At 34.3% G+C, this 23,699-nt stretch overlaps 2 protein-coding genes across 2 annotated transcripts; one reads left to right on the plus strand and one right to left on the minus strand.

The window, feature by feature from the left end:
* The first annotated feature begins 2,964 nt into the window (after positions 1-2,964).
* On the plus strand, positions 2,965-4,740 carry LOC130979682 (probable sugar phosphate/phosphate translocator At1g12500). Its single transcript, XM_057903201.1, has one exon. The coding sequence runs from the start codon at positions 3,280-3,282 to the stop codon at positions 4,375-4,377; it is 1,098 nt and encodes a 365-aa protein (XP_057759184.1). The 5' UTR covers positions 2,965-3,279; the 3' UTR covers positions 4,378-4,740.
* A 7,439-nt stretch (positions 4,741-12,179) lies between these two features.
* LOC130982562 (protein TPX2) lies at positions 12,180-17,163 on the minus strand. Its single transcript, XM_057906599.1, has 18 exons — positions 16,873-17,163; positions 16,714-16,782; positions 16,556-16,627; positions 16,083-16,224; positions 15,610-15,715; positions 15,129-15,179; positions 14,657-14,754; positions 14,489-14,564; positions 14,337-14,399; positions 14,081-14,167; positions 13,818-13,870; positions 13,652-13,739; positions 13,350-13,415; positions 13,202-13,264; positions 13,005-13,082; positions 12,845-12,886; positions 12,645-12,730; positions 12,180-12,561 (listed from the first exon to the last, which is right to left on the minus strand). Exons 1-18 carry the CDS (start codon positions 17,069-17,071, stop codon positions 12,543-12,545), a joined length of 1,458 nt encoding a protein of 485 aa, XP_057762582.1. The 5' UTR covers positions 17,072-17,163; the 3' UTR covers positions 12,180-12,542.
* Positions 17,164-23,699: the final 6,536 nt, after the last annotated feature.

Here is a 23,699-nt window from a genome sequence, read left to right on the forward strand (position 1 = left end):
TTTTTTCAAAAATTTAATGATAATAATATTTTAATTGTTCATATACCCTAGTCGTGTTCCATTATATTTCCAGAATATACTTATTATGAAAATCTAGTAGCATAACTTTTTTATTTATTTTATTTCTTTTCCTTATGCATCTACCAGAACATCCTAAATAGAACACTTAAAGCGTGAAATCCATCATCTTTGTCCCCTTTCAAATATCACTGAAGTTCATATTAACAATTATACATTGAGCAATTTGTGGCAATTATCTTGTAAAAGAATATGAAATGAAGCATAAGTACTAAGCACAGGTAAATATATGTACAAGACATTAACTCAAAGCTACCATCAATGATTGATGTGAACAATGTTACATAAGATTTAATGTTTTACTCATAAGAAACATTAAGGTAGTATAGAATTGCATATTCATTAGTTTGTTAAAAATATCAAAGTCGAACTTGTTACCTTCTAAGAAATTTTTGTCTTTTGAATCAATGATATCAGTGAAAGTTTAACAGATTTACAAAAACAAAATAAACAGTTTAACACAGATTAACAAGTAAAAAATAAAATTAAACAAAATCTTAACACAACAGAACAAAACAAAATAAACAAAACCAAGTAAAAATATACCTTGAGGCTTGAACAGTTTAACACAGATTAACAAGTAAAATTTAAAATTAAACAAAATCTTAAAATAACAGAATAAAACAAAATAAACAAAAGCAAGTAAAAATCTACCTTCAACAATGAACAGTTTAACATAGTTTAACACAGATTAACAAGTAAAAATTAAATTTAAACAAAATCTTAAAACAACAGAACAAAACAAAATAAACAAAACTAAGTAAAAATATACCTTGAAGAAGAGCAGCAGCAGCACCACCGAGGGGAGAAGGCGGCAGCGGTGTCACCGCGGAGAGGAGCCGCCAGCGGCGTCACTGAGAAGAGGAGGCGGCGAAGGGCATTACTCAGAAGAAGAGCGGCGGACGACGTCGGCGTGTGTCAGTAGGAGTGACTGAGAGTGAATGATGCTGTGAATCTGTGATAGTGAGAGTGAGTGATGTTGTGTAAGGATGAAGAACGAAGACTAAGGACTAAGGAGCGAGAGAGAGAGCACTGAGCAGAAAGGGTTTCTTACTTTCCTTCTTTAGTTTAGGGTTTTCAAAATTTAGGAATCGGATTCGGCGCTACTGCACAAGTGTGCTAGTGCTACGGTAGGTATTATTATTATTATTATTATTATTATTATTATTATTATTATTTGTAATATATGCGGTTCGGTTCGGTTCGGTTCGGTTATGTAGAGGGGAACCGCAAACCGAACCGAACCGCAATAAAACCGATCCAAAATCTAAAAAATATCCAAAATAGAGCGGTTTAATTCGGTTTTCGGTTTGAATCGGTCCGGTTTCGCGGTTTTTTTGGACCGATTTGGATCTGAACACCCCTACTTAAGCGTAAAGCTCTATGTAGTAGAGTGTTACATAAGTATTGTCATTATGTAAATTTTTCACATTTTAAAATTGATGTGGCCATTAAACTATTTAATCTCGAATTTTATGGACGGCACCTTTAAATAATTGGCCCATAATTCAACTTAGAGCTCTAATACCGCTATTAGAAAATGGAACATGCGAGCGTAAGCACAAATTTTTTTATAAGGAAATATAATATAAAAGAATAATAAATTTCGGTTGACACTCTACTTTAACTAAATCTCTAACGAGATATAAAGTGGTGATTGCCGACGCTATTCGACCTTAATCAAATTTCTTTTAAAGAAATTTTACACGGGTAGCTACTCTACTCAAACCAAATCCTTGACATAGAAATACAAAATGATAATTTGTGATATTTCATCCAAAATAAAATAGTAATTTGTGATATTTTATCCAAAATGAAGTTCTAATTATACTTGAAATACCAAACTAAATAATATAAACACTCAATCCAAACACAAAAAAAAAAATGAATGCTATGATGTCTTTAATATTATACCTAATTTATTAAAAGAAATAATAAATAATAATATTTAATAAATTTTAAATATCTTTTTTTTACTTTTAAAAATATCTTAGACAATTTAAGCATTACAATAAAAGCACCATAAAATTTACTAAGAAAAAATATCAAAGTCCACAAATTAATCTTCTATAACCGAAAAATTCACTGGTAACTTAGTACACAAAACTAATATGAAAATACAACACAAAAGAATCTTATAATTTTTTTTTCTTACACTCAATGTATTATTACTTCTATCATACCAAACTAAACTAATTAAGCCACCTATTTATCCTAATTCGTATATAATAAAATTATATTACAAATATAATAACTTGCGATATTATCAATGTGCATATTTATGAGTTGTAAGTTAATAATTTCAAATTAAAATTTTTGACCAAATAATTGATTTTTTGCCTCTGAAATATTCAAATTTTACAATTAATAAATTTTTTAATAATATTTATGTTTATCAATTTGTATTATCATTTTCAACTAATAGATAAATTAAAATTGATTTTTCATTCATCACAATAAAAATAATTCTTTTCTTTAATGTAAACAAAATTACTTAATCATTAAAATTGATTTTAGTTCCTCACATCTTCGCATGGTGCACAATAGAATATGCCTTGTTTAGCCATGAAAATTTGGGACAAAATCACAAATAACACATAGCATGTGAGGAGAACGTGAGAGGGAGATCCCTAAAACCTCGATTAGATGTTATCTCGCTTTCATTAGATTTAGATTTGATGTGAGGAACAAGAGTCAGAGTGGTCACTCCTAGTCCTACCAAACCATACTTGTTATTCTCATTTGTTACTTAAGAATTGTACAATAGTGTGCATTAACAAAGATTAAGGTTTCATCATTAGCATCATGCTTAGATATTTAATTGGCGACCCTTGTTTGTTAAATTTGAATGAGTTGAATTAGAAGGGGATGCCACACCGACAGCCTAGACCTTAAGCTGAAGCTGGATTGGTGGCAGTGGCTGTCTCAAGTCTCAACTTTCCAAAAGCCATTTGTCCAAAGCTTCATGTTTTATTCCCTCCAAGGGCCCCACTCCAATCCAACGACCAGAAAGCCTCCATCATCTCAAATCTGAAATCTGACCGTAGGATCAGATCCCCTCTCATTCATAAGCCACAACCCTTTCCCTCTTTTCTTCTCCATCTTCAGATCTCAGCAGCTGAGACTGAAGGGGCACAAAACAGAACACCACAACAACCCTTTTACCCTTTTGAAATCCCCATCGTGCCCTTGCCCCTGGCGATGGTGGAGGCACAGACATGGACAACCCGTCGAATGAGCAATCCGAGGTTGCTGGACACGACAACCAACGACTCTGTCGTGAATATTCCGACCACACCAACAGCAGATGAACGCAGCAACAACGGCGCCCACCACTTCTTCTTCTTCGGTTCATCACAGTACAGCGTCTCCATCTCCCCCAACATCCTCACAGCACTCATAATCGCGTCATGGTACTTCTCCAACATCGGCGTTCTCCTCCTCAACAAGTACCTTCTCAGCTTCTACGGTTACCGCTACCCAATCTTCCTTACAATGCTTCACATGCTATCCTGCGCCGCCTACAGCTACGGTGCCATCAACTTCCTCGAGCTCGTTCCATTGCAGCACATCCACTCCAAGAAGCAGTTCCTTAAGATCTTCGCTCTCAGCGTCATCTTCTGTTTCTCCGTCGTTTGCGGCAACACTTCCCTCAGGTATCTACCGGTTTCCTTCAACCAAGCCATTGGAGCCACCACGCCGTTCTTCACCGCCATCTTCGCTTTCTTGATCACTTGCAAGAAGGAATCCGGCGAGGTTTACTTGGCTCTCTTGCCGGTGGTCTTCGGAATCGTTGTTGCAAGCAACAGTGAGCCTCTGTTTCATCTCTTCGGGTTCTTGGTCTGCGTTGGTTCCACTGCTGGTCGTGCATTGAAGTCGGTGGTTCAGGGGATTCTGTTGAGTTCGGAATCGGAGAAGCTCAACTCAATGAACTTGCTTCTCTACATGGCTCCAATGGCAGCGCTGATACTGCTCCCATTTACACTCTACATCGAAGGGAATGTGGCGGCGGTTACGCTTGAGAAGGCGAGAGGGGACAGGTTCATCGTGTTCTTGCTTGTTGGGAACGCAACGGTGGCGTATTTGGTGAACTTGACGAATTTCTTGGTGACGAAGCACACCAGCGCCTTGACCCTGCAAGTTCTGGGAAATGCAAAAGCAGCAGTGGCGGCTGTGGTCTCCGTTTTGATATTCAGGAACCCCGTAACAGTAATGGGAATGACGGGGTTCGCCGTTACCATCATGGGTGTAGTCCTTTACAGCGAGGCCAAGAAAAGATCCAAACTTACATCTCATTGAACAACAATAAGATAAGATAAATTCTCCACATTCTTTTTTTTTTTTTTTTTGGATTTACGTTTGATTTGATTGGATCAGATCATAGCAAGTGGGATGTATAGGAAGGAAGGAGGGGCAAGGGGAAAGGGGAAAGGATTATGCTCCCTTTTTTGTTTCTCTTTTTTAGCTGCGATAATTGAAAATTCTGTGTCTTTTCCTCTTGTGCCTTGTGCGTGTGTATCCCTATATATATATCATGTTCGTTGCGCTTTTGCAACATAGATAAAAACAATTCAAAGATGAAAAGACCTCTTTTATTTGGTGAGGGAGGAAAATTCTCCTTCTCTTCTCTTTCTTAATCACACATATATCTTGTTTCAGTTATGTTTTTAAATTCTTTCGTATTTATCATGTTCTATTTTGCAATTTAGCTGAGTTTTTTCGTTGCCTAATTGCCATGCTATTGTTGTATCTTGCTATGTTATACTTCTAGTTTTTAGTAGTTTTTGTTCAAGTTTTTCCTTATTGATGTATATTGTTTTAAGCAATTGTGAAGTTGAGAGGAAGAAGTTTGAAATCAGTCCTAAAAAATAGGTTATTAGTTGTTTTGGTTGTTGATCAAGATTTGTATGTTACAAAATGATCAAGTGGGAGAAAGTTGTGGAAGGTCATATTTTAAGTTCTGTTATTGTGACTGAGAATTGCTACATCTACATACAATATATAACCAAAGACTAGTGAGTAGTTTTTCGCTGTGGATTTCATTTCTCCCCTTTAAAAACTTTAGCAATACAAATGTAAAGTATCCAACAACTCCCCAAAAAGAAGAAAGAAGAAAAAAGAAAAAAAAGAAGGTAGTTTTAACTTTTAAGTAGTCAAGTTGCTTAATAAAATGGTATTTGTTGAGATTGAAGTGAACTAGCAAACACTGAAATTTATGACATTATGTTAAATTGAAAACCTTAGGTATGTAAGTCATGAACAGGAAATACATTTTCGATTTTGCACTGAATAAATTAGCACATAGATGGTTAGTTCTAGTGGCAAGGTTGTTTCTAGATTTGTTTTCTCTAATTGTATTAACTTGTGATATCATAGAACTTCTTACCAAAACCTGTCATGGAATTTAAAAATAAGCATCGAAAAGAACTTGAGTCTTGACATATCAATTAGATATGGCGTTGAAAGCTATATATATTTTGGTATGAGAACTTTTTTTCTCTTTTTCAAATCAACGTTTAGTCCTTATATGAGCATGATTTCCACAAAAGATTACTTTGTCATAACATATATGACCATAGAATTTTTAAGTTTAAGCCACGGTGAGTTTCATATGTTAAATGGTTAAATTTTTTTAACATTTATTTATTCTAAGGCAGATAAAATATTAATGCATTTGGCCCAATCTCTTTGGAGTTTGATATGGCATAATATTAGGTATGATAAATGATACAACTAGTTATGAAAAATAAAAAATTTGTATAAAATATGAAAAGAATTGAATAGTTATATTTGAGAATTATAATTTTTTTCTATTATACACAGATTAGAAAAGCACTCTCTTGACAAAAAGAAATACACTTTTTTTTAAATATACAGAGAATACTTCTCTAAAAAAATCTCAAAAAAACTAAAATGTTTCTATTGTTCTTACTGAATTGAATTGATGAAAAATAAAATGAAAAAGTTTAATTTATAGACGAACTTTTGTCATGTAAACCACCCGTAATATGAGATTGCTAATCTTTCTCTTCTTCCGCCACCAAAATTTGATGGCTATTACCAAAGTATTTTTCTTCTTTCATTGTTTAGTTTTCTTTTTTTTTTCTTTTTCATAAAATTAGCTTTACTAAATTTATAATCTCCTATTTAAAATTAATTTTGGTATATTTTATAAATCTATATTGCTCATGTACCTAATTGACCATAATAGGATCTGCACAATTCAAACTTATTAGTGTTTATCAGTTTTGTCATGACATCTGTTCGATTATTTTTAGTCTGAATTTTTTGTATATTCACACTCTCTTCTATTATTTCATAGGCAAAATGATATTGTACTCCAATGTGTTTGGTCCTTAAATGAAAGATTGAATTTTTTGTGATATGCAAGACACTCTGACTATCACAATATACAAGAACTTTTTACTATTTGTGTCTGAGTTCCTTCATTAACCTTTGGATCAAAATAGCTTCCTTGCATACTTATGTAACAGACATATATTCAGCTTCTGTAGTAGATAGAATTACAATAGTTTGTAATTTAAATAGCGAACTCACTGCTCATCCTACAAGTATGAACACATATTCTTTAGTAAATTTTCATTTATCAAGATCATCTGCAAAGTCTGAATCGATATATCCATCGACAATGGGTTCTGATCCTCTAAACATAATATAACATCCGAAGTCCCGTTGTGTATCTTAGGATTCTCTTAATAGCATTCCAATGCTTTTTACCTGGATTTGTCATAAATAGATTTACCACTACAACTGCTTGAGCAATATCTGACTTTGTACAGATCTTGACATACATAAGGCTTCTTATCGCTGATGCATACTGCACTCGAGATATTTTCATCCTCTCTGCTTCACTACTAGGGCACATACTTAAGGATAATTTAAAATTCATAGGAAGTGAGGTTGAAATTGGCTTATATTCTTGCATATTAAAGCATTACAAGATTTTTCTCAAATAATTCTTTTGCAGTAGCCAAATCTTTCTATTCCTTTTGTCTCGGTGGATTTGCATTTTTAAAATCTTGTTTGCTAGTCCTAAGTCCTTTATATCAAACTCCCCAACTAATTGTGCATTCAATTCTTAGATTTGATTTTTGTTGGGACCTACCACTAACATATCATCCACATACAACAACAAAATGATGAAATCATTATCACTAGATCTCTTGTAATAGGTACAATAATCTAAACTAAGTCTGTTGTATCCAAAACTAATAATAAAAGAATCAAATGTACAATATCTTGGCACTTACTTTAGATTGTATAAATATTTAGTAAACCTGCAAATCAAGTTTTCTTTTCTTTGTTCTTCAAGTCTTCTGATTGGACCACACACAAGTACTCCATGAAAAAAAAAGCAATTTTTACATCTGGTTGCTTTAGATGTAAATCAAAAACAGCATACATAGCCAAAACTATTCTGATAATAGTTAATCTCACTACAGAAAAAAATATTTTATTGAAGTCGATACCTTCTTTTTGAACATATCCTCTGACAACTAATCTTGCACGATATCCTTTCACCTGATCATTATTATCCCGCTTAATCTTGTAAGGCTTTTCAATCTGCTGGAAGTGTAACAAAGTCCCAAGTATGGTTCCTATGTAATGCCTTGATTTCTTCTTGCTTTGTTGTCATCCGCATATAAACATTTAGATTGCGCATAGCCTACATAAAAGTTATTAGCTCTCCTTCTGTCAAAAGATAATATGCATCGTGACTTGCCAAAACATAATTGAGTGCCATGATGGTGTTTTTTTTTTTGTCGAGTGGATTGACGAACTTCTCTGTCATTGACCTCTGGTTCTTGTTCTTCATACTTTGGCTCTACTTCAGAAAAATCACCTTCTCTGCATTTCTCATCTATTTGTACAATGAATGTCTCCTTAATAGTGTTGTCATTTTATTGTTCTCTACAAATATCACATCTCTACTGACAACTACTTTGCGAGTAATGGGATCCCACGGGACCCCTTATATTAACTCCGTCAGGATAATCCAAGAATATATATTTCCTAGACTTTGGGTCTAACTTTGTTCTTTCCTGAGAATTATACATTATGTACACAGGAAATATATATATATATATATATATATATAATTAGGTGGTTTACCTTGCCACATTTCTATTGGTGTCTTCAACCCTATTGTGGTTGATGGTGATTGATTTATGACACAACAGACGATTTTAACAACTTCTGCTCAAAAAGACTTGGCTAAATCTGCAATTCGCAATATAATTTGTACTCTTCTTAGGAGAGTTATATTAATTCGTTCTGCTACACCATTTTGTTAAGACGTATATGCAACTGTGTATTGTCGTTGAATGCCTGCTTATTTCCAAAATATTAGAAAAATAACCATCAACACATTTTCTTCCACTATTTGTCCTTAAATACTTGATTTTCTTTCCAAATTCAAGTTCTAACTTTGCTTTGAATTCCTTGAACATTGCAAACACATTTGACTTCATCTTATAGACTCTAATTTGCTGTTGTGATTTGTGGTGCTTTTGTCTCCTCTAGCCTCCATGGCCGATCTATTCTCTGCACCGTTCGTGTTAGCTACCAATGAAGCCTTTCCACATCGTGCTGTAACTCTGCCATACGAGCTACCAAAGATACGAGAAAAAAGGAGAAAAGAAGTTTGAGGAGCTACTACTGCTGTAGCTACATTCTTCCGGAACTCCACTATACAGGGACGGATCCACTCTTTAGGGTGTGGGGGTAAGCACCCCACTACAATTTGGAATTTTATTGAGTAGTTTATAATAATAATATTTATTTGTCCCTACTAAATTATTAAATTTGACCCTACAATAATTTCTTATTCAACTTTCGACACTTGATAGCCAATTTGAGAACATCATATTAGATGTCCATTATAATAATCAATTTTTAAATTTAAATAAGATTGATGTTCTTTCTTAGAAATCAACTTGAAAGAATATTATCTATCCATTTGTGTTTCTATTTTTAAAATTAGTTTTAGTTTTTTTTTCATAATAACTACACTAATTGAATGAACTTTTCAACTATGAATATCATCAAGAGCTAATGGTATGAAAGTTGAGTTTTAAATGATTGTTTAATGAGATATACAAAAAAAAGATATTTTAATTATATTGTCAATGTTTTAAAATATGAAATATAAAAAATTAAATTTTAAATTATATGTTATTATTTAAATTACTATTTTAGTATTTTAATTTGTAATTAGATATTTTAAAACCTAATCATATTTTACAATAACAAACTATAATTATAACAACAATTATGCTATGTATACATAAAATAATTACTTGTACAAAATAAATCTTAAATACAAATTTTAAAATATAAAATACACATTAAAAATAAATTTTTTATACACAAATTTATAGTAGATAATTTGATAGCTAATTTTTATATGTAAACATAATATTTTTATTATAAAAATTATTATCATATTATATATATTTTACTCTCACTATCAAAATTTTTTGAATTCTATACCACCACCACCGTACGTGAAGGGGGAGAAGAAGCTAAGAGATCCAGATTTTGTAACAAGAACGAGCCTCTCTAAATGTTAAGGTTAATGATTTGAAAATTTTAATAATAAATAAAAATACCACATAATCATATTGCTTTGAGAGTTTGTCAATTCATCACTAATGTTTACCACCTTGGTATTTTCTGTCCATGGAAACGCAGTTAATTAATTCGTCATTTTTGTTAAATTTAATAACTTTTTAGAGATTAATTTATTATTTATATTTTTTAAAATTATATTTGTTGGTGCTAAAATATTTCGAGTACCATTTTAATAGTTTACTCTTTAGAAGCGATAAAACATTTCATTGTTTTTTTTTAATACGCTACTAAGAATATGTGATACACACCAATTAATTTAAAATTATTATAAACAATTAGATGTTAATTTCAAATAAACGTTTCACTCAAATTATTTTTGCAATGTAAATAAAACAGAGAAAATAATATTACAGTCGCTAAAATTCAACAGAGGAATATGAAAATATTTTTGTGAGTTATAAGAAAATTAATTTTTCTTCCTAATAAAATTTGTTAAATATGGTCTTAATTTCTAAAAGAAGTCTTTTTTATATATTTTATTTCATTTAATATTTAAAATGATGATGTATGTCATACATCAATAGATCAATCTAGTGATACTAATTAGAGTTAGATATAGATCATGAGTCCAGGAACGGATTTATGTGTGGCAGTGTGGGGCAATTGCCCCCATTAAATTTTTAAAGAACTAATAACAATTATATATGTGTAGAGAATTGTCCCCATTATAATAATTTATTTGTCCCCACACTTCAAAAAAAATTATGTGCAAGAAACATTTATATTATTAGATATTAATACAATAATAAAAATTATTATATTATATAAATTCAAAACAAATATTAATAATAACTAATAAAAATCTAATTATTTAATTGCCTAAAGTTAAGCTTAACTTTTTAAATATAAATGAGATTATTAGTATTTAATATTTTTTTATAATATATATCATTTATTTATTTTTTATTATTTTGTTTAATTTAATTTTGTTTATACATATATATAATATTGTTTTCGTTAAAAAAAACGTTTACTATAATATTATAAAATGTTAACTTTTCAATTAAATATGAAAAAATTATTTAATATTTATTTAATAGAAAAAAATATATTATTTTGTCTATACCTACATATAAAGATAACTGTGGTTGTTTGATTTGAATTTTTATTTTTTTCACAAATTTTTTGTCTTTCTCGCATAATTTTAGAAAAAATTTAGACACCAAAATAAAAAATTGTCAAAATTTTAATTTAGTTCATTCGAGTTATATTTTTTATAAATTTTTTAGCTATTGAGTTATAATTTTTTTTGTATCATATAAAAAATAATCAATATAAATGTAATTTGACAGATATTAAATGCTTAATTAGGCACAAATATTAATAATAAATGTAGCTCACGCAATATTACCGAAATATTGAAATGAAAAAAAAATTAACTAAATTACTATATTTTTAGATGTATTAATTATATTTATTTATTAAAAATTTGATTAGCTAATATACTCCAAAATTTAAATATCTAAATATATTAATATTAATATTTTTTATTATTTTGCTATATTATTTTGCCCCCACTTCTAAAATTTTCTGCATCCGTCACTGAAATCATCTATATGATTTTATATAATAATTTAAACCTTTTAAAATGTAGTTCATGATACTATACCAAAATTTTTATAGCGAAAAGTCTAACGTTAAGGATAGAATTTGAAGATAAAGAAAAAATAAAACCTATACATTGTTTAAAGTTTTAAATGTAAGATTATTCATGTGTTTCTAGTTTAGAATACGAGACTTGTTAACTCAACTTAAAATGAGAAGGAAAATGAAAAGCCTCGAACCAAAATGGAATAAGGCCAATAATTTTGTACTTGATTTGTAAAAGGAATATATATACTCATATAGTAATATGTGTGGAGGGTGTTTGTGGCGTACAACTGGATAGAGGAAGGAATCCGAAGGCGGATAATGTTTGATAATGACTCACGGGATGCCTCCATCCCTCAACCAACTTGTGTTACAAAAGTAGTTGCTTATGTTTCTGACTTTCTGTACACATATATCATATATCCACCTGCTAACGCATCCATCTCCATCGTCATTCTTCTCACCACCCGTGAGGCATCGCTGCATTCATCCTGCACAGATATGAAAAACACCTTACGGTGGTCCATCTCCATGCAAAACATCCTTATTAGACTTCCAATTTAGGTTGTTTTTTCTTGCCATCTCTCTCACTTTACCTTCTTAAAAGGGAAGGGAAAGGGGCAACCTATCTTACTAATAATAAGAAAGGGGGTGAATAGGATTGTTGTGGAAAGGAAGTAATTAATTGGGATTTATCAGCACCGATGCTTCGGGATTCCAGAATATAATGGGATCTGCGTAAAGTTGAAATTTATGAGTGTTATATTCAGTTGTCTGAAGTTCCTTTCAATCAGTTTTGAATATATAAATATTTAAATGATCTGTTTATAGTTCCTTTGTTCTATTTTGGTGTCAAGGCATGAGACTAGTAGAATGGCCAATAGCACATTGCAATTTATTAATGCTATCAAAAATAGAAGATAGGCTTCAGGACTATAATACACTTGCCCTTTTAACGATTTTACTATTGGACAGAGATCTAGGAGCGGTTGTACAAGATACAACTGATGCAGTTACGCACATGTATGCTAACTTCTGTTCTAACAAAATAATTTTCTTTGATTTTGTGTCGCAGTAAAAGAACCACCTATCGGATGATACCATCTGAGAATGGTTGCTGACATTAGGCTATGTCCCTATCAAACTATAACTTGACAGCAAAAATCTCGATCCTGGTAACAAAAGCTTGTTGGTTGTTGCACATTGACAATCTTTTGTTGTCACCTAATTCCCAAGCTCCTGGAACATGTTAGTTAGAGAGCAGGAGATATAATTAACCAAATTTACCAGACATAACCAAGAGTAGTGCGAATCATTGATACCTCGCAGTCAACCGAGAACCAACTTCACTCATGCAATGTTCATTCCCGCTATGAATTTTGTTCCCCCCAAAGATGAAAGGCTTATCCTACATATTTGTGTCCGATGGAAGATGAATATTTGATGTTTATAATATAAAAGAAACCTATGTAAAAATAATAGGCTCAGTGCAAGCCATGTGTTATTCAGATTGTCATATTACCTTCTGATTCAGATGAAAAGAACTTATATTTTCTTTCAAATCCTTGCAGCAAGAAAAATCAGGGAGAAAAAAAAACTCACTAAGGTACCAAAAAAAATATCATTGTATTTAATACAATAAGTTTAAAATAGCAAGAATGATAGGAATTAAATTGAAAAACCTTTCTGAACACCATGGAATGCTGCGGCTGGTTGATGTGAGATCCATTATTTGACTGGATTTCAGAGGTTAGGGATAGCTAGTCCCAAGAAAAAGGAGAACAAACAAGAATGATAGGAATTAAATTGAAAATAGCAATACTGGTGAAATTAAGAATTTGTAAATTGTTATGTAAGAAAAAGACTAGCAAGAATTCACCTTGCTAAACAGTTCAATTGGAAGGTTGTGCTGAACCCTCTTTTCTGTTTGGAAATTGAATTCCTGTATTAATTGACACAAGATGTGACATCATTATATTTTTTCTATCTGAATATATTATGGGGTGAAAACAGATGAACCAACTCACTGTTGGCACTGTGGATTCCTGCTTTCTATTCCGGAAAACACCAATATCTCCTCTACTTGAAAGTATCTGCAAAGGCATTGCAGAGTTGCTAGTACAATAGATCGAACTAAGAAAAGAAGGGAGCAAAAAGTAGAACCTACTTAATCCAAAAAAAAAAAAGCAACAAAAATATAATGGATTCCAAAAACTTAAATAAAAATGCAGCAATTTAAGATAGTACAAACTTTAAAGTAATATATTCAAATATCCTTAGAATATAATCCGTGCTTATACTTTCCAACTTTATTACAACGTCTTGTTACCTTCCTATTAAGAGGCCGAGCTTTAAAGTTATGAGTAAAATCCAATCCATCATGCTTTGGAGCACTCATGGGAGTCATGGCAGATGGCCTATGCAAAAAGAGTGCATTGAAGTTAGTCTCATTTCACCAATTATCATGTTACACTTAACATAATGCCATTTGTTACCTTCTCAAATCCCTGCCTCTATTTACTGTGGAAGAAGGAGGTTTGTCCAATCCCTGAAACTAATAAACTCAATTTCTGATGGAGTAATCATATATATCTTCTACAGGTCTACAGGAAAATAAAGAAATATACGGCTGGCCAATCATAAGAGTTAGCAGCTTAAAAAATTCATATTTAATGCATTTCATATTGGTAGGATATGAGAAACTTTGAATACAATACACATGTCATGAAACGCTAAAGTTTCTAAGAATTAAATGAACCTTGTCAGAATCGTTGCAACGAAGTAAAGATGATGAAGTAGCGGATGAGTGTTGCATGGCCCTCTCCCATGTCTTCAGGTGAAATTCCTGAGAAACAATACACAAAATATCTGAGCTTCAAATAAATAATGCAGAACTCGTTTTGCTAATTAATTATTGGCTTGCCAGCAAAATGCTTTTCCATTTCTATATAACTCATGAAATAGTGAAAAAAAAAAACATAGATGAACCAAGAAAGCACGTGTTGAGAACTTACTTGAAATTCAGGCAACTGCGGAGTGCTCCTCTTGGGTAGTGGCAATGTAGGAGCATTAAGAATCTAGATTGTGGGCAAAATAGTTAAAAAGAGAAGACAGAGAAAGATTCACCAAAATTTGAAACCAGAGTCTATCAACTACAAATACTAACTTTTCTGTTTAATGGGCGTGCTTTGAATCTGGGCCCAGCCACTGTCACATGTTCTGCCTCTACAACATTTTTTGGTCTGAAACAGCCGCATATAAAACATCTTCAGTTTGATTTCATGAGGAACATAATCCACAATAGCAAATTTCACTGAAAACTAAAACAACAAACCTTATCCTTTGTGCTCTATGAGCAGTTTCAAGCTCAGGCTCCCTAGGAATAGTAATCCTCAATTTGGTGTGTCTAGAGTTTTCTTCAGTAGTTACAATCTGCAATAATACACAAATTTACAGACATCATCATGTGGACCTCTTTCCTGCCTTTCCAGAGATAGTCCTCTGCCCAAAGAACTTTAATTTCTCGTATTATTTCAATTTACAAGGTCTCTCGTTTGTCCTTGACCATTATTTAATATTTTTCAATCATCACAACAGTGGTCACAGGAAACAAATAGAGAATTCAATCTTCTGCTTACAAACTCAAATAGTAAAGAGAATGACAAAAAAGTCGGGGTGGGGGAACATATTTTAGACACAACAAAATCCCCAACATGTCAAATGGAAGGTATTTAGCAATTTATAAAATCAATTTTTTAACAAAGGGAATATTCAAGAACTCTGCATTAGAATTTATAGTTTCCTACCTTGTTAGGTGCCTTATGTACAAAATTAGTTTGCTGAATCACATCACCAACCTGCCATAGAGATAGATATGGTAAGTATTTCAAATGCACTGTGTAAAATAAATGAACTTCCCAACAGTAGTTAAGCCACACTTAATTCCCAATTTACGGTTCCAGTACTTCCATGGTACCACCAACCGAACATGAGAGCCAAATTTAATATACACACTCTATTAAATTCTTACCCATGAAAGCATCAATTAAGCTCTCATAACCTCCTTAGAGTATTTCTAATAAATAAAAATGTAATGCAGGCTTAGCGATAATTTTATAAGATGTTATATCTCCAACTAACTCGGAATTGCACAAATTTACAGCTGTAAGTGATAAATTTTAATATTGATTTCTGGCATATACTAATTGGTTCAATCAGACAAATATAACACCCATCTCTCAGTTATTAGTTAAACAGAGAGGAAGAAGAATAGAGTAATTTACAGACCTTGCGCGAGTGACCATCCTCTAATTTCTGCCGTTTTGAAGCTTGAGTTTCTACCCCAGAAAAGGTAGACAAATTCATTTCCTTGTTCTGAGATAACTTCTGAAACCTGAGACAATGGGAAAATTGTGGATTGTATAAATAAAGAAAAAAGGTAAATTCGGTTCTTTCTGCATCCGCAGATCAGAAAGCATGAGCTAGCATCACCAGCCTCAGAAAAACTAGGGGAAAAGAAAGTAGAAAACAGTCCTGCAGGCCAACAGGTTATGAGTACATGACTTACAAAGAACATAGTAATTGCGAAGGCTGCATTTAAGATGATGTATCATGTTGAGAGAACAGAAATCTTGTGGAGAAATGCAAATACCATCAAACACGCAAACCTTGTGAACTAATAGTATGTTAATTGTTTGCTTTTCGGATAATAGTACATGCCTCCCTAACTATGAAAATGTATAAGCTAGTCAGAAAATTACCTCGAAGCAACATTTTGAGGAGCCCGATTTTGCTTAGCCAGCTGACTAGCTGTAGGTTTCATTAGTGTTGAACCCTTTCTCACAGTGGATTTAGCCTTTGATTTCAAACTGTTCCCGGTTGTCTTACTGGTAAAGGTTAGTCCTAAAAGAGAGAAATACTTGTCAAGCGATAAGAGGGAATAAAAAGAGGGAATTAAAAGAAAAAAGCTACAAATAAGCGAAAGAGAATCTGATGAATTGTGAAAAAATCAATAAAATACTATAGTTGACATATAAGGTTAAAAACTCAGAGCAGTTTGAGCACCAGGAATTACAGATAGGGTTTCTAATTAAAGAGAAAAATTGGTAAAAGTTCTTGTGATGCAGTTCATCATTCAATGCATTTAGAAGAATCACAATATACGATTACTAGGTGAACAACTTCTTTCAGAGAACAGTGTCCCGATCTATGATCATTCAATCACGTCGATTACCTGTGCTATTTACTTGTAACGGTTGCATTTGCATAGCTATATCTTGCAGAACTCCAGCCACCGATTTCGAATCTATCAAAGCAGAAAGCAGCTTAGATGACAATATCAGTGAAACAAGAACTAACAACATTTCGTAAAGTAAAATAGCATAGGCATACCACCATTGAAGCATTCCAGAGAAGAGGCGCTAACATCGTCTTCTCTAAGCACAAGCTTCGAAACAAAAGCTGAAACACAAGAGATTATTGAGCTAACCAAGGTGCATTGAATGAGGCATGAGAAATGCGTTGGAAGAAAGAGGAAAGGCGAAAACCGACGAGAAGGAGGGTAGCTGGCGGCGGTTTCGAACCAAAGCTCGGCTAGGCGAGCTTGAACGGGAGATTCTTGCACCGTGAAATCGAAGAAGCGCGCTGCATCAAACTCGTAATCGAGGTCGATTTCGTGAGCCACATAAACGTCATTCTCTATTTCCATGTCTTCCTCCTCCTCCTCCATCGTCGTGGTGGTCATCATCATCGTCGCCACCGACTATTGCGATTGCGGGTTATAAAGCTCCGAATAGAACTCGTTGAAGAAAATGCACTGCTGAATGTTGATAGCTACTGTTACTGTTAGCTAGTCAAGCTACTGAGTACTGAGAGGGATTTTACATTTGAATACCAAATCGCCTCATTATTCAATTTAATTTAATTAAATATTATATAATATAATAATAGTATTTTGTATTTTTTTAATTTTTATGCGTTTCGTTTCACGAAATGGAAGGTTGGCAAATGCCACCACCCAGTGTTGGGTCCATTGTAATTTGTAAGTATATATCTTAATTAAGTAATAATTAATTTAATAGAAGTATACAAATTTATTCAAATAATTGTAATTAATTAGCTTGGGGTTATGGGAGAGGGGTTTTGTCTTGTTGCGCCGGGAGCTTAACCCTATGGCATACATAAGTGTAACGACCAAGACAGTACATCACTAACGATCCAAAATTTGAATTTGTGGGGACTGTTTGTTGGACGGATTTGCCCCTTTGGATAGGTCCTGTTTTGGTGCGGTGAGGTCAGTGCTCACATTGTGTCAAATGCGCACCACACTATAAACTGCAATTTCGGCGCCTCAGTCCTCTTTCCAATTGGCTACATTTCCCAGGACCCGAAATCCCCAGATTACCCTTAACGTTTCTCTTTTCTCACTCAGTTGGGCCGGGTCTGCACCTCTTGTTTTATTTCTGAATTTAGGACTCCACTCCACAGGTCCACTTACTGAGAATCAGAATCTAAAGGAAAATTTTCAATCACACAAAATAACGTGTCAAATATAGTCAATGCGTTTTCAGTGGCCCCAAAGAACAGAGTGAGATAAAAATAAAAAGCCAATTATACCATGTCTTTTATTTAAGTGTTTAATTTTTATCTAATTTATTTTTATAATTAATTTTTAATATTTAAAATTAATTATTTAATTTATTTTTGATAATTATACAATAATTTTTAGATATTATAACACACACTATAATGAAAAGATGAATATCTCCTAAAGTGAAGAGGGGATTAATAAAGTGTGAAGGTATCAGACTCTTGAAGATGAGAGAGAGAGAGAATTTTTTGGAAATGAAATGTATTAGCTGAACTAACTAGTTTGTTACAGTGCATTAGTATTTATAGTGAGTGAGCTCTAACTACTTCTTATTAGATGTAACTGACTCAGTTTTCTTCTAACTGATTTCTCTAACAAACTCTAATATGTTGCACGTGTCTTATCATGTGGCATCTCAATACTCTTAACATCAATCCTGCTACTTGAGTTTCTGAAACCTGTACTTTGTTCTTTCTTGTATATTGTGCTTTCTGAACTCTTAACATCAACTCTGTTGTCTGGGCTTCCAATTATCCTGCTGTCATTACATCTTCTGTCAGCAATTCTCAATCTCAATTTGAACTTATGGAAGGCAAGGCTTGACAGAGGTTTTGTTAAGCAATCTGCTATCTGCTCTTGGGCTGGAATATGGATCACATGTAGTTTCTTTTCGGTCACATAGTCTCTAACGAAGTGGAGATTGAGTTCAAAGTGCTTGCTCTTGTTGTGTAGGATTGGATTGGCTGAAAGTAGTACAGCACTCTGACTATCACAGTATAGGTTTGGTTTGGTGGTACAAGGTATCCTCATTTCATTCAACAAGTTCTGCAACCAAATGACTTCAGCAAGTCCAGCAGCTAGCCCTCTATATTCAGCTTCGGTGGAGCTTCTTGATACTACATGTTGCTTTCGACTGGACCAAGAGACAAGATTTGGTCCATAAAAGACACAAAATCCACTTGTTGACTTTCTGTCGTCTACATCACTTCCCCAATCTGAGTCTGTGAATGCATAGATTCTACTCTCATCAGACTTTTGGAACCTTAATCCATGCTGAAGTGTCCCTGCTAAGTACCTGAGGATTCACTTTACCGCTTTCCAATGGCTATCTAACGGTTGGTGCATGAATTGCGATACTTTGTTTACTGCATAAGAGATCTCTGGCCTTGTGATTGTTGCATATTGGAGTCCTCCAACAACTGATCTATATTGTGCTGGATTTTGAAACAATTCTCCTCCTTGCGCTGAGAGTTTCAAACTAGATGCCATTGGAGTAGGCATTGCTTTGGCTTTTTGCATCCTTGCTTTAACTAAGAGTTCTTTGATATACTTTGTTTGGCATAGGGTCATTACTTGGTCATTGTTTCTTACTGCCTCAATTCCCAAAAAGTAGTTCATTTCCCCCAAGTCTTTTAGTGCAAATACTGCATGTAACTGGTTGACTAAGGCTGTGATTTCTGCTTGAGAATTTCCTGTGACTAGAATGTCATCTACGTATACGAGAACATAAGTCGCTGATGCAGGTGTGAATTTGGTGAAGAGTGACGTGTCTGATCTAGTGCTGTCGAAGCCAAACTTGTTGAGAGTGAGTTTCAGCTTGGTGAACCAAGGTCTGGGGGCCTGTTTCAGCCCATATAATGATCTTTGGAGCTTGCAAACATGGTGAGGAGTGTGGGTGGAGATGAAGCCTTCTGGTTGAGTCATGAAGACAGTTTCTTCGAGGTCGCCATTTAAGAAGGCGTTGTTGAAGTCGAACTGTCGGATCTTCCATCCTTTTGCTAATGCCAAACTCAGCATGACTCTAACAGTGGGAGGTCTGACCACCGGGCTGAACACTTGATCAAAGTTAATTCCCTCTTTTTGATGAAATCCCTTTGCCACAAGCCGTGCTTTGTACTTTTGAATTGTACCATTTGGATGCTTCTTGATTCGAAAGACCCACTTGTTTCCAATGGTGGGGGCTGTGCTTGGGGGAGGCTTTGGCACTAGTGTCCAAGTGTGATTCCTCATGAGGGCCTCATATTCTTCTTCCATTGCCCGCTTCCAATGCTCGTTGGTCAGTGCTTGTTCAACTGTTTGAGGGACGCATTGGGAGAGGTCAATGTCAGCCTCTTTAAGCACTGTTGCATAAATTTTTGGCTTGAAGATGCCTGACTTTCTCCTTGTTTGCATGGGATGGTGATTTGTAGTAGCTGCTGATAGTGCAGGGGGAACTATCTCAGTTGGGGCTTGCTCAGGCACATTTGCAGCTAAGGGAGTTTCAAGAGAAAAAGAGTTAGCAGGAGTGACATCAGAATCATGATTAATAGACAAAGAAAAAGATGAAGTAGATAATGGTTCAGATATATAATTGAGCGTATTGGAAGTGTCATTCAATGTATGCTGATGAGCGGATAATTTGTACGCTTTTTGGCATTGTTTTTAGTATGTTTTTAGTAGGATTTAGTTAGTTTTTAGTATATTTTTATTAGTTTTTAGTTAAAATTTACTTTTCTGGACTTTACTATGAGTTTGTGTGTTTCTCTGTGATTTCAGGTATTTTATGGCTGAAATTGAGGGACCTGAGCAAAAATCTGATTCAGAGACTAAAAAGGACTACAGATGCTGTTGGATTCTGACCTTCCTGCACTCGAAGTGGATTTTCTGGAGCTACAGAAGCCCAATTGGCGCGCTCTCAACGTCGTTGGAAAGTAGACATCCTGGGCTTTCCAGCAATATATGATAGTCTATACTTTGCCTAAGATTTGATGGCCCAAACCAGCGTTCAAAGTCACCTTCAGAATTCCCAGCGTTAAACGCCGGAACTGGCACCAAAGTGGGAGTTAAACGCCCAAACTGGCACAAAAGCTGGCGTTTAACTCCAAGAAGAGTCTCTACACGAAAATGCTTCAATGCTCAGCCCAAGCACACACCAAGTGGGCCCGGAAGTGGATTTTTATGTCATTTACTCATCTTTGTAATTCTTAAGCTACTAGTTCCCTATAAATAGGACCTTTTACTATTGTATTTTCATCTTTTGATCACTTTAGATCTCTAGATCATCTTTTGATCATGTTTTTATGATTGAACCCTCTTTGGGAGGCTGGCCTCACGGCTATGCCTAGACCTTGTTCTTATGTATTTTCAACGGTGGAGTTTCTACACACCATAGATTAAGGTGTGGAGCTCTGCTGTACCTCGAGTATTAATGCAATTACTATTGTTCTTCAATTCAATTCAGCTTGTTCTTATTCCAAGATATCACTTGTTCTTCAACTTGATGAATGTGATGATCCGTGACACTCATCATCATTCTCACCTATGAACGTGTGACTGACAACCACCTCCGTTCTACCTTAGATTGGGTGAATATCTCTTGGATTCCTGATACACGACGCATGGTTGATCGCCTGACAACCGAGCCAGCCATTCCGTGAGATCAGAGTTTTCGTGGTATAGGCTAGAATTGATGGCGGCATTCAAGAGAATCCGGAAGGTCTAACCTTGTCTGTGGTATTCTGAGTAGGATTCAATGATTGAATGACTGTGACGTGCTTCAAACTCGCGATTGTGGGGCGTTAGTGACAGACGCAAAAGAATCACTGGATTCTATTCCGACATGATCGAGAACCGACAGCTGGATAGCCGTACCGTGACAGGGTGCGTTGAACATTTCCACTGAGAGGATGGGAGGTAGCCACTGACAACGGTGAAACCCTTGCATAAGCTTGCCATGGAAAGGAGTAAGAAGGATTGGATGAAGATAGTAGGAAAGCAGAGAGACGGAAGGGACAAAGCATCTCCATTCGCTTATCTGAAGTTCTTACCAATGAATTGCATAAGTATCTCTATCTTTATCTTTTATTCATATATCATCTATAACCATTTGAGTTTGCCTGACTAAGATTTACAAGGTGACCATAGCTTGCTTCATACCAACAATCTCCGTGGGATCGACCCTTACTCGCGTAAGGTTTATTACTTGGACGATCCAGTGCACTTGCTGGTTAGTTGTGCGAAGTTGTGTTTATGCCATGGTATTGAGCACCAAGTCTTTGGGGCCATTACTAGGGATTATTTGAGTTGTGAAAAGTAGTGATCACAATTTCGTGCACCAAGTTTTTGGCGCCGTTACCGGGGATTGTTTCGAGTATGGACAATTGACAGTTCATCTTGTTGCTTAGATTAGGTATTTTTCAGAGTTCTTAAGAATGAATTCTAGTGTTTCAAAGTGATGATCTTATCATCACCAAAGCTGATTGATTCTCTTCAATTTAGCTCTTGAATGCAATATCCTGCTGAAGCTTGGCTATCCATGTCTAATTCCTTTAGACTGAAGCTTTAGACTAACATTGTATGATTCCTAGAATTCTCATTAAGAAATTTGATACCTTTATTTTCTTTTCCACTTAATTTTCGAAAAAATCCAACAAAAAATTACAAAATCATAGAAAAACCAAAAATATTTTATGTTTCTTGTTGAGTCTAGTGTCTCATTTTAAGTTTGGTGTCTTGCATGCATTGTTTATTTGATCTTAGTTCTATTTTCAAGTCAATAGTACAGGGAACTGAAGATTCAGTACATGCAGCAGAGGAATTATACAGAAAAAGCTGGGCGTTCAAAACGCCCAGTGAAGAAGGACAGACTGGCATTTAAACGCCAGCCAGGGTGCCTGATGGGGCGTTTAACGCCCAAAAAGGTAGAGCATTGGGTGTTAAACGCCAGAATGTGCACCATTCTGGGCGTTTAACGCCAGGATGGCACAAGAGGGAAGATTCTGTTTTTAATGCAAATTTTTTTTCAAGTTTTCAAAGTTTTTCAAAATCAAATCTTTTTCAAATCATATCTTTTCAATCAAATCTTTTTCAAAATCATTTTCTTTCCTTTTTCAAAGATACTTGCTAACAATTAATGATTTGATTGAACATTTCAAGTATGTTGCCTTTTCTGTTAAGAAAGGTTTAATGTTTGAATCATATATTTTCTTGTTAGCCAAGTCATTAATTTTTTTTTACAATCAAATCTTTTTAAATTGTTTTTCAAATCATATCTTCTTAATCACATCTTTTTCAAAATAGTTTTCAATCATATCTTCTTCAAAATCTTTTTCAAAATGTTTTTAAAAAAATCTTTTACTTAATTTTCAAAAATTTCTTCCCCTCTTCTCACATCCTTCTATTTATGGAGTACCACTCCTCCTCAATGCACAATTCGAACTCTATCTCACTAAGTTCGAATTCTTTTACCTCTTCCTTCTATTTTTCTGTTCCTCTGACACCTCAAGGAATCTCTATACTGTGACATAGAGGATTCCACATTTTCTTGTTCTCTTCTCTTTCATATGAGCAGGAACAAAGACAAAGGCATTCTTGTTGAAGCTGACCCTGAACCTGAAAGGACCTTGAAGCGAAAGCTAAGAGAAGCTAAAGCGCAAACTCTCTGTAGAGGACCTAACAGAATTCTTCAAGGAAGAAGAACCTATGGCAGCCGAAAATAACAACAATGCCAACAATGCAAGGAAGGTGCTGGGTGACTTTACTGCACCTACTCCCGACTTCTATGGGAGAAGCATCTCTATCCCTGCCATTGGAGCAAACAACTTTGAGCTTAAGCCTCAATTAGTTTCTCTAATGCAACAGAATTGCAAGTTCCATGGACTTCCATTGGAAGATCCTCATCAGTTTTTAGCTGAATTCTTGTAAATCTGTGACACTGTCAAGACTAATGGGGTTGACCCTGAGGTCTACAGACTTATGCTATTCCCTTTTGCTGTAAGAGACAGAGCTAGAATATGGTTGGACTTACAAC

This window comes from Arachis stenosperma, chromosome 5, assembly GCF_014773155.1.
Source record: "Arachis stenosperma cultivar V10309 chromosome 5, arast.V10309.gnm1.PFL2, whole genome shotgun sequence".
In the NCBI taxonomy this organism is placed as follows: Eukaryota; Viridiplantae; Streptophyta; class Magnoliopsida; order Fabales; family Fabaceae; genus Arachis; species Arachis stenosperma.

Bases quoted from the DNA above. Each gene is read 5' to 3' on its own strand.
- LOC130982562 (XM_057906599.1), bottom strand. From the start codon at position 17,071: ATGATGATGACCACCACGACGATGGAGGAGGAGGAGGAAGACATGGAA. The intron at 14,755-15,128 runs GTAGGAAACTAT...GTATTATTGCAG, and splicing joins TACATAAGGCACCTAACAAG to ATTGTAACTACTGAAGAAAA. The intron at 13,871-14,080 runs GTTCATTTAATT...TATTAGTTTCAG, and splicing joins GTTGCAACGATTCTGACAAG to GGATTGGACAAACCTCCTTC.
- LOC130979682 (XM_057903201.1), top strand. From the start codon at position 3,280: ATGGTGGAGGCACAGACATGGACAACCCGTCGAATGAGCAATCCGAGG.